The sequence below is a fragment of the Eleginops maclovinus genome, chromosome 4, assembly GCF_036324505.1.
Source record: "Eleginops maclovinus isolate JMC-PN-2008 ecotype Puerto Natales chromosome 4, JC_Emac_rtc_rv5, whole genome shotgun sequence".
NCBI classification, from domain to species: domain Eukaryota; kingdom Metazoa; phylum Chordata; class Actinopteri; order Perciformes; family Eleginopidae; genus Eleginops; species Eleginops maclovinus.
In genome coordinates, this window is record NC_086352.1 from 28,169,686 (window position 1) to 28,185,060 (window position 15,375).

Sequence of the window (15,375 nt, forward strand, 5' to 3'; positions counted from 1 at the left end):
TTTAAGGATTAAGTGGTAGGTAGGGTACACTGTTTGTATTGGATAAGCCTTGAGTTAAGGTTTGAAGCATGAGGTGATTCACCTGAAGTTCACCATGTTACAATGATCTCTAGTGGAAAGGCAGGGAAATGCTTCTAAATGTGGATGAGACCGACTTCTATTCTCCTGAAAAAAAGTTGGAAAAAAGATCCTCATAACTCCAAAAAGACCAAAGTCTTCAAATTGCTTGTTGTATCTGACAATAAATCCAGAGCCACGATGATTGATTTGATTGACAATAGTACTACAGAGACTAAAAGCAAATATTTACATTTGTTATCAATAAAGCCATTGTTTCAGTAATGTAATTGACCAATATTTATTTACTTTCAGTTACTTTTTTATCTCTGGCAGCAGCCTGTTTTGTTGTGAAACAGAATCGTGGTAGTATTTAGTTGTAAAATTTTAGTGTTCAAAGTTAATATCAGTCAAGTTAATTAAAGCGTTTCATTGTTCTCTGTTATTTAATGCCCCAGTGTAATAACTGGTAAATTGATGAATGTCCATTTTAGGCAGCATCTTGCATCTGGTTCCTGGGTTCCTGGTACCTGGATTCAGTGCTCGGCTCAATCTGATAACATTAAAACAGCTTTTACTTTCATTTAAAGAAGGCTGGATGCTTGACACAGACTGTCCTTGTTTCCGTAAACTGTAGTCCTGGTACAAAGTCTCTAAACAATGAGCCAATGAAACTAGGCCGCTCCCGGAGAGGGACATGAGAACAATACCTCTTAACATTGCAATAACAAGGCTTGTGGTCTTCTAGTGTAAGCTTACTGCTATTAAAGATTAACTGCAGAGGAAGCTCTGTGACTCAGTGTAACCTGGAAAGGGGAAGTGTTTAACTGAAGTCCAAAGTTTTCTCTTCTCCAAGGGTTAAACTGTATTAACGGACCCCCTCCTGCAAGAAAATGTTGTCCAAATGAATCCATGCTGCAGGTTTTGGAGGTAAACAGTGCAGAGCAGAGGATACATTGATGTTGGCGAGGTGCCTATGTGTCTTCCTGCAGAGACAGCGGTCAGTAGCAGAACTCTTCCTATGAGACTGACCTCTGAACTCGGCCCTGACTTTCGCTTCCTGTGAGCACACTGGAGGGATGAGATAATGATTTGTTTCCAGGTTTTCCTGTACTGTAGGGCTGCTTCATTTATGTTATAGAAACAATAATTGAATCAACGTTATATGAATCTGTAGCTTGCCTGCTACTTACAGTATGTGTTTGTTAATCCTCAAATGTCAAAATATGCTTTTATGTTGCAGTTTGTGATCCTATTTCCTTACAGTATAATCGATCAAAAGGCCTTCTAAAATCGGCCATTTCGAAAATGCGATTGCAAGTATTTATTTGACTCATTCTCTTGCTGCAGTACATTAATCTCGGAACAGATTTAGAATCATAACGGTTTCATGCTTCTTTTGCACCATGCTGGCGTCATTAGATGAATGGGGAAATGATTGTTCACACATACTTTAACAACTGTTCCCTGAGCCCTAATATTTTAGCTTTTTCCCATTGGGTTCCGGGGAATTTTAAATTTGATTAGCATAAAGGATTTTGGGATTTAGGTGTGCCTTTTTTAGATTGTACTCTATGATTAGTCCTTCGACAGAAAAAAAAATGTCTTTGTGTTTTGGATCAACAAAACGAGTCATTTAAAGTATCACCATGGATTTTTTACAAAGATGGACACTTTTTTCTGACATTTTATAGACCAAACGATGAATGATTTTAAACATTTAAACAGATTTATTTTTTTTGCAGATTAAACGATAACCAGAAAAATTGCAGTTTAAGTTCCCTCATGCATACATAATTTGAATACCACTGTGCAATAACTTAATAATGAAAGGGTATTGGAGCATGTAAACACCATTATGTTTGTGGTGATTAATGGTATGTGTTTATTCTGTGCCTCTAATAAAGAAGGGGCTCTCCAATCATATCCATGCTCACTAACCCTCACCCTCGGAGCAGTAACCCTTTTGTGGACCAAAGATTGTTTGTTAAATTACTTTAAAATACATTTTAATCTTTGCTGTCTGGCTGAGTTATTTCCAGTAACTGCGAGATAGGTTTGTTGGTGGTGGCTGCGTTCCCATGTAGTCACACCATTACAAAGTATCATTTTAGATATGTGTAGTGGTTTTATAACCAACGTATAGCTCCCTTTTTTAATTGGCTATTTTTTGGTTAAATCACAATTTTATTTGGATGTCTGCAGACAGACCTGCAGTTCTTTTTTTTTGTTTGAAGTATTGGAATTTCTTTCCCTAGACTGCTGGTTATTCAGATCCGCATGGCATGTCATGAACGTAGCCTTAGCCTTCACGCACATTCATATCTCTCATCAAGTATTTGTTCAGATTAATTCCAGACGATGCTTTCATAATTGTCTCTATTATTTGATCGTATACATGCCTAAAGCCATTATCACAACACAAAAATATATTTTGGGCTGTTCTCTGCCGGTGTTGGAATCCAGTTGTCGACATGAAAAAAAACAAACATTCATTGCTGCCTGGTGAAGTGGAGGGTGTGCCTGTGTTTGTGCTAGCCTGGAAAGGGTGTGTAGCCCTGATAAAAGAGCTATTAGTTAACCATCTTTATGGAACCTTTCACTGCTCCAGTGCGGAGTGAAAGGAGGGGGCTGTTCCCGGCTGGCAGGTCCAGGCCTCGCGCCATGGGTCGGTCACCTCGGCCTCAATAGCGGGTCTGTGTGGAGACCCCATGTCCCGACTTCCTGGGAGGGAAGTTGTTTCAGCTGGATAGTAGCTGGCCTGTGTGTGTTTTCATATATTTGTACGAGAAAATAATTTAAGTGTGTGTGTGTGTGTGTGTGTGTGTGTGTGTGTGTGTGTGTGTGTGTGTGTGTGTGTGTGTGTGTGTGTGTGTGTGTGTGTGTGTGTGTGTGTGTGTGTGTGTGTGTGTGTGTGTGTGTGTGTGTGTGTGTGTGTGTGTGTGTGTGTGTGTGTGTGTGTGTGTGTGTGTGTGTGTGTAAAGGGAAGTATGTCTGTAGGAGGAAAGGAATCTTTTCATCGTATTCAGGATGTAGTTAACCTTGTTGATGCTTGACAAAGACCTTAGCTACAAAAGAGTGGGAGTTTTTGCTCGGCAGATGAAAAAACTGTTTGCCTTTTTCATCTGACCTTCTGTTGGCCCTCACTCTTAAAAAACTGTTCCTATTCAGATAGAAGATATGTGATCTGTGATATTTGTTGCTTTGAGGTGGGAAAGGCAACTGCAGAACATCAGATCCTCCTTGGATTAAAAGGCATTTCAGACCTTTGCTCTTTTGTAAAATCAAATTAAAATGCAATCTAAATAAAGTTGAATGAAGAAGGAAAAAAGTAGATTTTCTCAAAGTAGAGTAAAAAATGTTACTTCTTGCTGTAAATTCTAGCCCAGTTTTCCAAATTTTGTTGTGGTGTTCAGTGAATGAAGTGTAATTGGACAAACTGTGCCTTAAGATGATCATATCTTTAAAGGAAAAGCCACCCGGAAATTCCGGCTTTAGGGTGCTGCTACAGTGAAAGCCATAATGTTTAAATAATGTTATACCTCAGAAATAAAGTGTTGCGTAGTTTCCATGCAAATACTCAGCTATGTTCAGGTGCTCTTATACCACATGAAGCAGGTTCATGCCCTCTTATCTGTGAAATTATTTTTAGGAATTTGTTTACTGAAGTGGAAATACACTAAGTGAAGCAGATTGGATATTTCACTCAAGAAGAAAGTTACAACTTCTAAACAGATCATTGTCTGACTTGTTTTTACGGACTAAATTGGACCGACTTCCTCTGTAGTTGCTGGGAGGCCATGACATGAGCTAGTGGAATCCAGTCCACCAAGCCTGTCCCAGTATGGGAGCTCAGCATGTCTCTCCTGCGGCCCAGAGCTGACATGGGCACACAGCAGGAATGTGACTTCCACAATACGACCTAAAATAAATGAAATGTCACACAAGAGGAATGCTTGGAACTATGTGCTCAGGAGGAGAGTTTACCACAGGCCAGGTCAGGTGCAACGAGTTTAAGTAGTGCGGAAAAATTGAAGAGATGTTTGGTTTTATATGTTGAGGAGCTGGCTCTGTGCTTGCCTAATATTTCCAATATGGTTTTACCTAGTGACTTCACAACATTTTAATTTGGAAAACAATAAGGAGTGATCTTCCCTTAGGGCTTGTTATTTAGTACTGTAATTGCAGATGAATCAGTCAGTGCATCAACAAGAACATAACCCGCTCTAATATTAATAATTATTCATTGCTGGTTGAAAATGAAGCAGTGCTGGTTTTCTTCCATTCAGCGCCATGGTTGAACCCTTTCTATATTGACTGCTATGATTTGAGATCATTGAAAAGGAAGCCAAGTTGGTCATGTAGTCCTGTGTTTTGAATCCGGAATGTATCACTACATAAATAAAAGAATCAGAAGAATCTTTTTCCACATCTTGTTACCTTTGGAACAATAGGATGCATGGACTAATTTGAACAAATCAGTTGTCTGGATCAAGGGAAGTACTGCTTGAATAGGATACTGATGTACAATTTGGATGGATATAATCTTTACTAAGTTGCTTCACATGTAACAAAATAATAACCAAATAAAAACAGAATTTGACTGCATGCTAAACTTCTGTGAAACTTTTGTTAAACAAAAGGACACCCTTCTTAAAATAAAACCCATTTCAACTTGTCTTGATTGTCATGGGCTTTCATAAAAAAGGAAAAAGTTGAAGTTAAAAAAATCGGTGTTGATTGTGATTTGTGATGTGTGTCTCAGATGGATGGAGGCGTGTCTGGACGAGGAGCTGCCCCCCACCACAGAGCTGGAGGAGGGCCTGAGGAATGGCGTCTATCTGGCAAAACTGGGCAACTTCTTTGCCCCAAAAACCGTCTCACTCAAGAAGATCTACGACCGCGAACAGACGCGTTACAAGGTAAAAACGTATTTTTGTATGCTATGAGTATCCATAACAAATCATTATTAGTATTAAAGCAGGTGCGTTTCCATTCACCTTTCCATTTCACTTGTGGAAAAACGTGGATTTGCTGAAATGTTTAACTCGAAACACTCAAAATATGCTTCCCAACTATCTGATGTAACATTTCCCCTTCAATGCATAAATCTAACTAAAAGGTCATGTTTCCATCAATTTAAAAATAGCAGTACTTGGATGGAAGGCTGGCTAGTGTCAAACCAACGTGTAGTCCTCTGCGTAGTTTATTAGCAGTAAAAAAAAGAACGCTATGTTTTCTGAAATATAAAACAGGCAATATAAAATCCCAATAAATTTGAGAATCATGAATGTTAACAATAATAATATGTGATGCATCAAAAGCATCAACGGTTAAGAAGCAGCATATGGGTGTCTTTTTGAAGGGGTAGTCCTCCCTCAAAAGAAACGTTATGCCCCCCTGTCCAGCTTTTTCAACAATTATGTTGGCTGTGTATTTTTTAGCTTCTGTTAAATGAGGATGTGGCTATCAAATGCTTCAAAGAGTTTATAAATAATACGTAAAGAGTTTTGAAGTTCATATGCGATTTAACTTAGGAACCAGAGTGCTGTTGTCTTATCTCACTGGGGCCGTAAAAAGAAAAACTCTTAAATCTACATCCTTTTGGTTTGAGATGTAACAGTTTTTAGGGTTCTACACTATAAACCTCCATGGGATGTGTATGTTTTTCCCTGCTGTATGTTGTAACATTTATAGAGTTATTTGATGAACAGGACCTCTACTTTTAGCTCTTCTTGACAGTGTTAATGAGGCTGGTCATGACGTTTGTTTCCTTTCTTACAGGCGACCGGTCTCCATTTCAGACACACAGACAATGTCATCCAGTGGCTCAACGCCATGTCAGAGAAGGGACTGCCAAAGGTGAGCCTGCCTCTCCTTACAATACTATATTTCACAAGCAAATTTACCAAAAAGTGAATTCGGAGTGGTGTTGAACTTGTATTTCTTCAATATTTGTTTGATTAAATATTGGCCATCTGCCAGAAATATTCCGCGGCCAGTTAGTTAAACATTAAACAAACATTTAAAACGTATTTTCATTAGAAATATTTTTCCTTGAGGGCTTTGTATTTCTTCATTTGTTTAACAATGCAAATATATTCTAGCTTTTATGAAGTACAGGTCTCTCAGGCTTTGTCAGTTTTGCATGATTTAGGTTATCAGCTAGAGATCATACACAGTCTATGTTGATGCTAAATATCATTCAAAGCATAATGTTGATCCAATATCACTGGCTTTTGTAAACTGTATGTTGTACTTAGTTGGTTGAAATGCCCCTTTTTAAACTTCTACTCTGACTGAAAGAAGTAAATGTTTGCCTATTATAGTAAAAATTATTTTCTCAGAATGTTTCACCCTCTTAACTCTGTAGAATCTCTGAGTACTTGTTATTCTGTTTCAAAATTGAGAATCAGCCCAAAATGTCACTGGTTGGCAGCTCGAACAGAAAATATAAGTAGCTGCCTTCAAAACCTCCATTTCAGTTGCGCCACAAAGACAATGCCAGGGCGTGTGATCGCAGATTCACATTATGTAATCCTCTTATTTGGTCTGCTATCTTGAATCATTCCTGCATGCATGCTGCAACATGTTGGCATGCTAACGTGGACCTGCTGAAAATGTACCGTCTCTGTTTCAGATCTTCTACCCCGAAACCACAGACATATATGACAGAAAGAACATGCCACGCTGCATCTACTGCATACATGCACTCAGGTATTTTTTTCTTTCTGTTCGTCTGTGTGGCTTTGCAGCATGAAGTCTCAAGAATACATTTCTGAAATTGAACACAATCCAATCAGAAAACCACAAAAACAACATCTAAATGAGCTCAACAAATATGTATGCTGTTGTAGAATGAATTACTCATTCATTGGTTATTCCCCATGGAACGCATGCATCCGTGGTGTGAGCATGCATCAAGCCTGTGACATTTTTATGAGGTGAACAGTGAAGTTTTTCAGCAGAAATGCCTTCAGTGGTACAAGCTGTGGAGTGGTTTGTTTTAATAGAGTATTTCACCTCAGGTAAAATGGATGCAAGGGCCTTTGGTGGCTGTATAACTGGCTCCAACACAAACCACTAACACCTACAGGCCACCGTACTGCCACAGAAGCATGCTCATTACCCATCTGAATTAAAACAGCAGGAACCCATCAACATAGTTTTATTGGAATATGAAGAATCCTTAGTTTCACTTTTAAAACAGAGAAGATTTACTCAATGATTTATTTTATTTGTGGGATTCAGCTCTAGACATGATATTCTGTTTGACTATGATCTATTCCTCCTTCCTTTTTCTTCTTGTCCTCCTCTGCCCTTTTCCCTGTCTTCTTCTTTAACAATGTACCCTTTCAATAAGAAGCACTGGAACCTTTAAATAGTTTCTCCTTCGTCCTTCAAAACAAATATATTTGTAGGATATAGCACTGAATGCTCTGTTGAATAATACTTGCATGTATGTCTAGTATGAAGGTGTACAGAATATACTATTCATGTTGTCGTATAATGTGTCTACATGGTCACACAATTGTTCGTGTTAAATAACAATCTGACTTGTTTTGGCACTAGGATACAACATGGTAAATAATTTAGTCCATCTAAATGTTAATACATTTTAGGACTATTACACACGATATGGTACGGTCAGGTAAAAGTCATTTGAAGGTCTGCAGTGGAGTAAGGTAGTGGTTGCAGCTAGTCCAGCAGTAAAGAGCCACATGTATGTATAACTTCCTGAATCAATGATCACAAAACAAAATTATTATTTATAAAATTATATAATATAATATTTTCAACTTTTTAACGTTGCAGTTTTGCTAGCTTAAAAGATTAACCAATGAGAAAAAAAAAGCACATCAAGAACAAAAACCTCACAGAAGTTTTTAGGGAGTCCTAGTCAGCAACATTTTATTGTTGGAACAAATAAATTCCTCTGCATATGTTTGAATCATCCCCCGTATGCGGCAAAAGATCCTCATAAGTTGCAACAGAAACATCGGTTTTCCTGTGAAGTGACAGGGTTACATTCTGATCATTTCTTGGTCAAACTTCGAACCTCTCTCACTCTCCTCTTTATTGTTGTCATAAGGTTTCTTGATTTTGTTTTCCTGTATCATTCCCATTTTGGTGTTATGTTTCAGCTCTGCTACTGCCCATTCTGCAATGATTCATTCTTTATTGTCTTTGTCTTACAGCCTGTACCTGTTCAAGCTCGGTCTGGCCCCCCAGATCCAGGATCTGTATGGAAAAGTGGATTTCACTGGTAAGCTTCAACACGAGAATGTGCATCTGTTTTCTGCATTCTGTCCCTGTTAACCCAATTATGTCAGCCTAAATCCAGAGCATTACAAATGTCACTACACTGCCAAGGTTAACAAGAAGTTTAAATTGTTTTAGATTTTTTCTGAACACAGAGAGGTTACACACAGCTTTGTTTTTAACCCAGCAGGCCATAGTGTGTGAAAGTCATTAGTAATTGTGAGAGCTTTTCCTGTCAGTCGTGTTCCCGCGTATCTCCTTATCCCGGAGTCGGAGTTAGAAATGTGATTATCTCACATGAGCCAGGAACAGTCTGTCTCCACAGTCTTTCCCTACTCTAACCCAGCCCCCCCGCCACCATGTCTGCTCCCTCCATTGATCTGTTCCTTCTGCTCTGTCTTCTCCCACAGAGGAGGAGATCAACAACATGAAGAGCGAGCTGGAAAAGTATGGAATCCAGATGCCCGCCTTCAGCAAGATTGGCGGAATCCTGGCCAATGAGCTCTCTGTGGATGAAGCTGCCTGTGAGTGGGGCTCAGATGTCATTGGGAGAGGGCAGGATGTCATAGCTGCAAATTAAATAGTTTAGTTGATTAATGCTTCAATAATGAAAACTGGTACTAATCTCTTCGACCCTCTCGGCGTCGCGAAACTCAGCCACAAAAGTCTTCAAGCATTCAAGCCTATTTTGCTTACACAGTAACATCTATTATCTGTCAATTAAAAAACAAAAAAGACAGCTTTATTTGTATATGTTTATGTTCACAACAAACAAAAAAACACAATTACAGCTTGAATGAAACACCGGTTTCCCCTTAATTGCGAAGATAATGGCTTTATTTTTACTTTGTCCTTTAACCTTGAGGTAACATTGATATACTGTAGGTAATGTTGCATCAAGTAAGTCACTGCCAAACTCTATCCATTTGTATGTACTGTGCAGCAAATCTCAGTCCAGACAAGTCTATCCCACATGAAAAGACAAATGAAAGTTTGGAAATGCGCATCTTTTCACTTTCTTGCCATTAGAGTTAAATCAGAAGATCAAATACTTCAAATCTTAAGCTACATCCAGCAGCTTAGCTTAGCGTAGCATTTGACTGGACACAGAGCTATAGCTTCTGCTAGCTTTTGTTTATTCAACAGTTGAAACTATCCATTTACCAATACTTCTGAAGTTCCCTTGCTGTGACACTCACCATAGGGCTACTTTCTTTAAAAGCTATGCTTTCTGCCCTTCCGCTTCACCTTATTTTGTTTTCTTGCTGTACCTTGTCTGTATTAATAATACATTTGTTGAAATAAAAAGAGTGATTACAGTGATATCTATATCTCGGCAAAAAAGGGAATAAACACCCTTTCCAAATGTCTAACTATTTCAGTTGAAATACTTTAAACAACAAGATATAGAACTTTATTAACTGATTGATACTTTAAATGATCTAATGGCCCCCCAAATGCAATTAATGCCGGCTCCTCCCCTTCTGCTTTTCATCCTCAGTGCACGCTGCTGTGATCGCCATCAACGACGCCATCGACCACGGCGTCCCAGAGGGCACGGTTGCCGCCATGCAGAACCCCAACGCCATGCTGGTCAACCTGGACGCCAATGCTGCTCGCCAGTACCACGACACACTGTACCAGGCCAAGGGAGAGAAGGTGGCCAACTCACGCAAACGGGTATGAAGGTTTAAACTTCAGCGATCACAGATAGTGTGCTGTGTATTCAGATGGTTTCTGAAGGCCGGAGAGGAATGTTAGCCTGGGGCACGTTATCCTTGAAAGACCATCAGGTGGTCGTAAAATAAAAAAAGGTTGAGGCATTGTCCACTTTATGATTAGAGGATAATTAAACCATGTAGCCTGCAGCAGAAGAAAAAGGAGTGAAATGCTGAGGCCACGCAAAGCACTGGGGCAGCAGAAATTAAATCAACCACACCAGTAAAGAAGGGAGGCTGGAAGATAGACATAGAGAGAGTAATAAAATCACTCCATCATAAGATTTGCCAGCCTGTTCTTACAATGAAAGATTAATGTAGAGTTTAGAATGTAAATTTGTGCCAACAGGCATAGTAACTGAATTACCCTAAAGATGGTAATAGGAGAACAAAATAACCGCAAAGATACATGTTTTACTCTGATGTCCTGCAGGTTTGTGATGATAAGTGGTGTAATGCTGTTATGTTTTATTTGCTGTTGGCCACACACAGCAAATGGAGAACGCCGACGCAGAGAGAGATATCTACGACGAGCTTCTAACCCAGGCGGAAATTCAGGGCAATGTCAACAAGGTCAACGGTAAGACACGCAAAGACACACGCACACGTTTATTTACCGATTTGTTCATTTGTTTTGGGTTTCCGTGGTGCTGTATTAAAATGTCAACCTGTCTCCCGCAGTGGCCACCGCCTTGAGTGCAGCCGAGCAGGCGTTGCTGAGCGGCGATGAGGACAAGTTATATGAGGCACTTAAAGCCATGGGCATCCAGAACCTGCAGGCCCAGAACAAAGGCTGGTACCTCAAACAGCTTCAGGCCAACCGAGAGAACAAAGACCAGGTGGGGTTCAGAGTGCAAAACAAGCTGTATTTATGTTGAGAAAATGGTGCTGCTTCTTTGTCTCCTCGATATAATCTCAACTCAATTTCTTTCTTATTAGTTATCTCCAGGAGAAGCCCTGACTAAAGATGAGCTGCAGAACGGCGTGGACGTGTCTAATGAGATTGCAGCAGGCTACCTAAAGAGTATGCTCATACATTCTTATAACAAAAAAAATTCTTTCCCACTATATCTGCACAAGTGTTAATTTTCTCTGTGTGTGTAGTGTTGAAGGCAGTTGAACGTATCAACGCTGCCATCAGGGCGGGGGTGGCAGAGAAGACGGTGGAGGAGCTGATGAACCCTGACGCTCAGCTGCCTGAAGTCTACCCCAGCGCAGCTGACCTTTACCAGAGAGAGCTGGTCTGCCTGCAGCAGCAAAGCTCGGAGGTACACACAACGAGAACTACACTCACACAAAGGGAGATACAATGATGTACATACATAGAAGCTGCACATACACCATCGTTTCATGTGGCGTTTCAGGTTAAATTAAGGGATGCGGTAATCTAAAAAATGAAAACTATTGATCTTGTCAGTACCAAACTAAACTTTAAACTTCAGTGTGTATATACTTCTACAGATGTGGCATGGCAATCCAGCCCACTGTGTTGATATCTAAGTTTACTCTATCAACGGATAAGTGAAAAACAAACTTCCTACCTTTATCGCCTAGTTTTACAAATGATAACATACAATGAATGCATCACACTTTACTTTTCTGTATTTGACATACAAATTCTGAAACAATTAGTTAATTGTATTTTCCATATAACATACAAAGACATACACTTCCAATTAAATATAATAGAAGTAAGGCATGTTGTTGATGAGGCACTTCAATCACATCTTGTTGGATAGAAATATGATGATTCAACACTTAATCATAACCAAACCCTACAAGTTCAAATTGAAAATTGGAATAAATTGTAGTTAAATGCAAGGCCATAGCTTAATGTTACCCCATTGGAAATGTCAAGAGCGAACCCCAATTCCTATCATAGGTTTTGTTTTAACCATTTATTGCAGAAAGCCATGACCACAACTTAGCGTGCTTGCCCTTGTAACAGATTTCCATTTTGTACTGTTTTATGACTTTTAAAGAGTGAACAGAGCCAGTAATATAAATATGAATTAGTTGAAGCCGTATATTACTTATTGGAAGGCAGAGCATTAATATTAGTTAAAACATACTACTTCTGCTACTGATTACAAAGTCTTCCTGTAAGGCATAGCCTACAGTACATAACAAATCCATGTAATTTAAAAGCAGTGTGTTGGTTTTATAACTAACTACTTTATCACCTGTTGCTTTAGAGTGTGTTTCTGATGTTTCAATTCGGCCATGTTTCCTCTAATTGAACTGTGGAACAACAAGTCAAGAGGCCATGTCTGCCTCTGGTCTCCTTCAGTGGCAGTTTGACGGATGAGGTCAATTTGTGTCCTGTTTCCCTCAGGGCTCATTGTCCCACCCAGAACTTCTGGTTGCCGTGGAGATGCTGTCGTCAGTGGTGCTGATGAACCAGGCGATGGACGCCGGGGACCGAGCAGCCCTCTGGAAACAGCTGTCCAGTGTCGTCACTGGACTCAGTAATGTGGAGGATGAATATGCGCAGAGGTGACACACACACACACACACACACACACACACACACACGCGCGCACACATTAGATAAGTGCTGTCTGAAGTTTTTCTGTGCTTCTTGATGGGACGGAGGCAGGCTGATGATGTTGTGCCTTTGTTCCTCAGGTACATGGATGAACTGATGCGTCTGAAGGCAGCAGCCAGAGAGGAGGGCTCCGACTATCTCACCTGGAACGACATCCAAGCCTGCATCGACCAAGTCAATCTCACTGTGCATGAGGAGCATGAACGTAAGACACACATTGCAATCCATTCACACCCAAATATTTCAAATGTCTTCATGTTTAAAGTTTAAAAAATGGATACCACAACATATAACTAGGAAGGCATTCAGAAAACACTGACCTCTGCCAAGGCCATATCTTGCAATGTTAACGGAATTGAAAATAAGTTTTCTCTGCCCCATGATTCTAATCCGCTCCCAAATGTAACAGCTTCTGCTTTGGCTCATGCTACACTCTTACCATGTTTTATGAAAATCAGGCCATTAGTTTTACCCTAATCCTTGTGACAGACAAACCAAACCAAAAACACTCCCTCCTTGTCATCGCTAATAGCTTGTATGCTAACAAGTAACATGCCCAAGGTTTGATGGTAAACATTTTAAAATAGTGACAGTTTATAATTTAGTATCCCATATCAGTAGGAGGTTTAAAGAAACATTGGAAAAAGTATTAATGCAGAGGAATACAGTTAAAAATGATTCAGTGAGCTTCATGACAACATTTCTACTCTTTTGGAAAGTTCCCTCTCTCTATATCTTCCAATTCATCTTGTATTGTGATCATAGACTCACAAAGTTTTAATTGATCTGTTTCTTGTGCAGGTATTGCCGCCATCGGGCTGATCAATGAGGCCCTGGATGAAGGCGATCCAATGAAGACCCTGTCCATGCTGCAAAACCCCTCAGCCAAGCTTACAGATGTGGACCCGTCTGTGGCTCAGCACTACCACGACAAACTGCTGGAGGCCCGCAGAGAGAAGGCTCATGTAAGACACAAACACTGAGAAGATCCTTGTTAAGAGAGCTGGAATTAGATAGGGGATAATAAAGTTATAATTATCTATACCAGCATATGGTATAGATAATGATGATCACTGGTTAGTGTGTCTCCTCCCGGGTCCCTCTCTATTGTGATTTGCTTTTTTTTAAATGGGAATGTAATTCGGGTGAGCACTATGCAAACATTATATGCAAACCGTGCCTGGCTACAGTTACATGGAGACTTTTGAAGAGTTTAACTGCAGCTCATTCAATTGATAACTGTAAGGAACCAATACAGTATTGCTTGGCATATGAACCAAGTGAGGAACCAAAAATATGGAGTGATATTCAATATTTGCTTTAGTTGATGCTGTACTGTAAATTACACTCAGTATTTCTGTTACTTTATACCCTTAATTTATAGAAACCTGTGTCCTTGGCAAGAACAGAGTACTCTCCAGTGTTTGACAAATAATGGTTAATAAGGTTTTGTTTAGGTTTACAGGATTAACCCCTATATTGAAAGTGTCAATAAATACATACATAATCAATAGGCCTGGTTTAAATACTACTCCTTTAAATACTATTTGTATGTTCAAATGAACCTGAAGCTTAATTGTCCTTTACAAAGATTCACGATTATTTTACAATCGAGTTGACATACTCAATAAAAATGTATGTTAATGTAGATGTAATAGTGTCACTAGAATGTGCCAGAGGCCCCTGAATTTGGGCTTTTGCATCCCAAATGTCTCTCCTTGTTTCCACTTTTGGAAGACCCTGATTGGCACCTTTTTTTAATTCAATTTAAGCATTTGCTATATTTTTATATAAGCCTGCATATTGAAACTGGACAGAAAAACATACTTTATGAACTCCTGATGCTTTACCCTTAAGTTTTTCTAATAGATTAAGAAGCCTCTAGCCTCTATACAGCCAAAGGGCTCAGGGCAGGGTGCATGACATCACCTTAAAGCCTTTCATAGTTAAAAACACAATACATTCCATTATGGGTTAAATCAATTGACCTTAAATACACATGCACCGTCTGCAGCAGAAACATTATTGTGGTGTGTGCTGTGGTCACAGATGAATGGGGTTGTAGACCCATGCTTGTAGCAGATGTCTCCATGTGACTCAGGCCTCTGAGCTCCACATGACACCACCAGACGGCTGATGTCATGGTGTGTCACTTCCTGTCGTATGTCTGCCTCTGTCTCTTCAGCTTTCTGAGGTTTTACCTATCTTTTCAGTTTTTTTTACCCCTCCCTATTTCCCATGTGCAGGTCCAAGTCCAGACATGATATTGAAAAGCCTTTCCTGGAGGTAGTTCATCAGCACCCTCATTTGCTTGTTATCTTTACTCGAATGAAGCGAGCCGAAGATCGTGGTTTTGAATGTGTGTGTACGTGCAGCACATTTGCATAGGATGTCACAGGAAGGCGGCCATGTTAAGTTTGTTTTCCTGTCGTAGGAGAAGCAAAGGCCAACGCATCTGTAGGTGAGGTCAGACTACAAGAGGTGGATTCAGTTTCACCACAGAGCACAAAGGTGCAGAGGAGGTGGAAAGGCCTAGTAAGCATAAACAGTGTCATTATTACTCAAAGTTTGATATTCCCTCCCCTGGTAATTTAGTAATCTAAAACTATGACTAAATATCTTTGTCAAAGACAGTTTTATCTAGATGAGATTATATTTTGGTTAGAGCAAATTGTCTACAATATCCATAATCTAAAAAGAAAAATACACTTAAAATACATCTTTTTAAATTGTTATTTCAGATAACATACCTAAATGACCCTGACTGATTGCTTAATAAATAAGAGCACA

The 15,375-nt window shown here is 39.6% G+C and overlaps 1 protein-coding gene across 1 annotated transcript in view; it reads left to right on the forward strand.

The window, feature by feature from the left end:
• iqgap1 (IQ motif containing GTPase activating protein 1) overlaps positions 1-15,375 on the forward strand; it is a 44,137-nt gene that overhangs the window by 11,735 nt on the left and 17,027 nt on the right. The window contains exons 3-15 of the mRNA XM_063881524.1: positions 4,823-4,979; positions 5,842-5,919; positions 6,698-6,774; positions 8,256-8,323; positions 8,730-8,843; positions 9,821-9,999; positions 10,530-10,617; positions 10,719-10,876; positions 10,977-11,061; positions 11,142-11,305; positions 12,373-12,533; positions 12,666-12,790; positions 13,387-13,550. Coding sequence (XP_063737594.1) covers positions 4,823-4,979; positions 5,842-5,919; positions 6,698-6,774; positions 8,256-8,323; positions 8,730-8,843; positions 9,821-9,999; positions 10,530-10,617; positions 10,719-10,876; positions 10,977-11,061; positions 11,142-11,305; positions 12,373-12,533; positions 12,666-12,790; positions 13,387-13,550 — 1,618 coding nt within the window. The remainder of the gene's footprint in view (positions 1-4,822; positions 4,980-5,841; positions 5,920-6,697; positions 6,775-8,255; positions 8,324-8,729; positions 8,844-9,820; positions 10,000-10,529; positions 10,618-10,718; positions 10,877-10,976; positions 11,062-11,141; positions 11,306-12,372; positions 12,534-12,665; positions 12,791-13,386; positions 13,551-15,375) is intronic.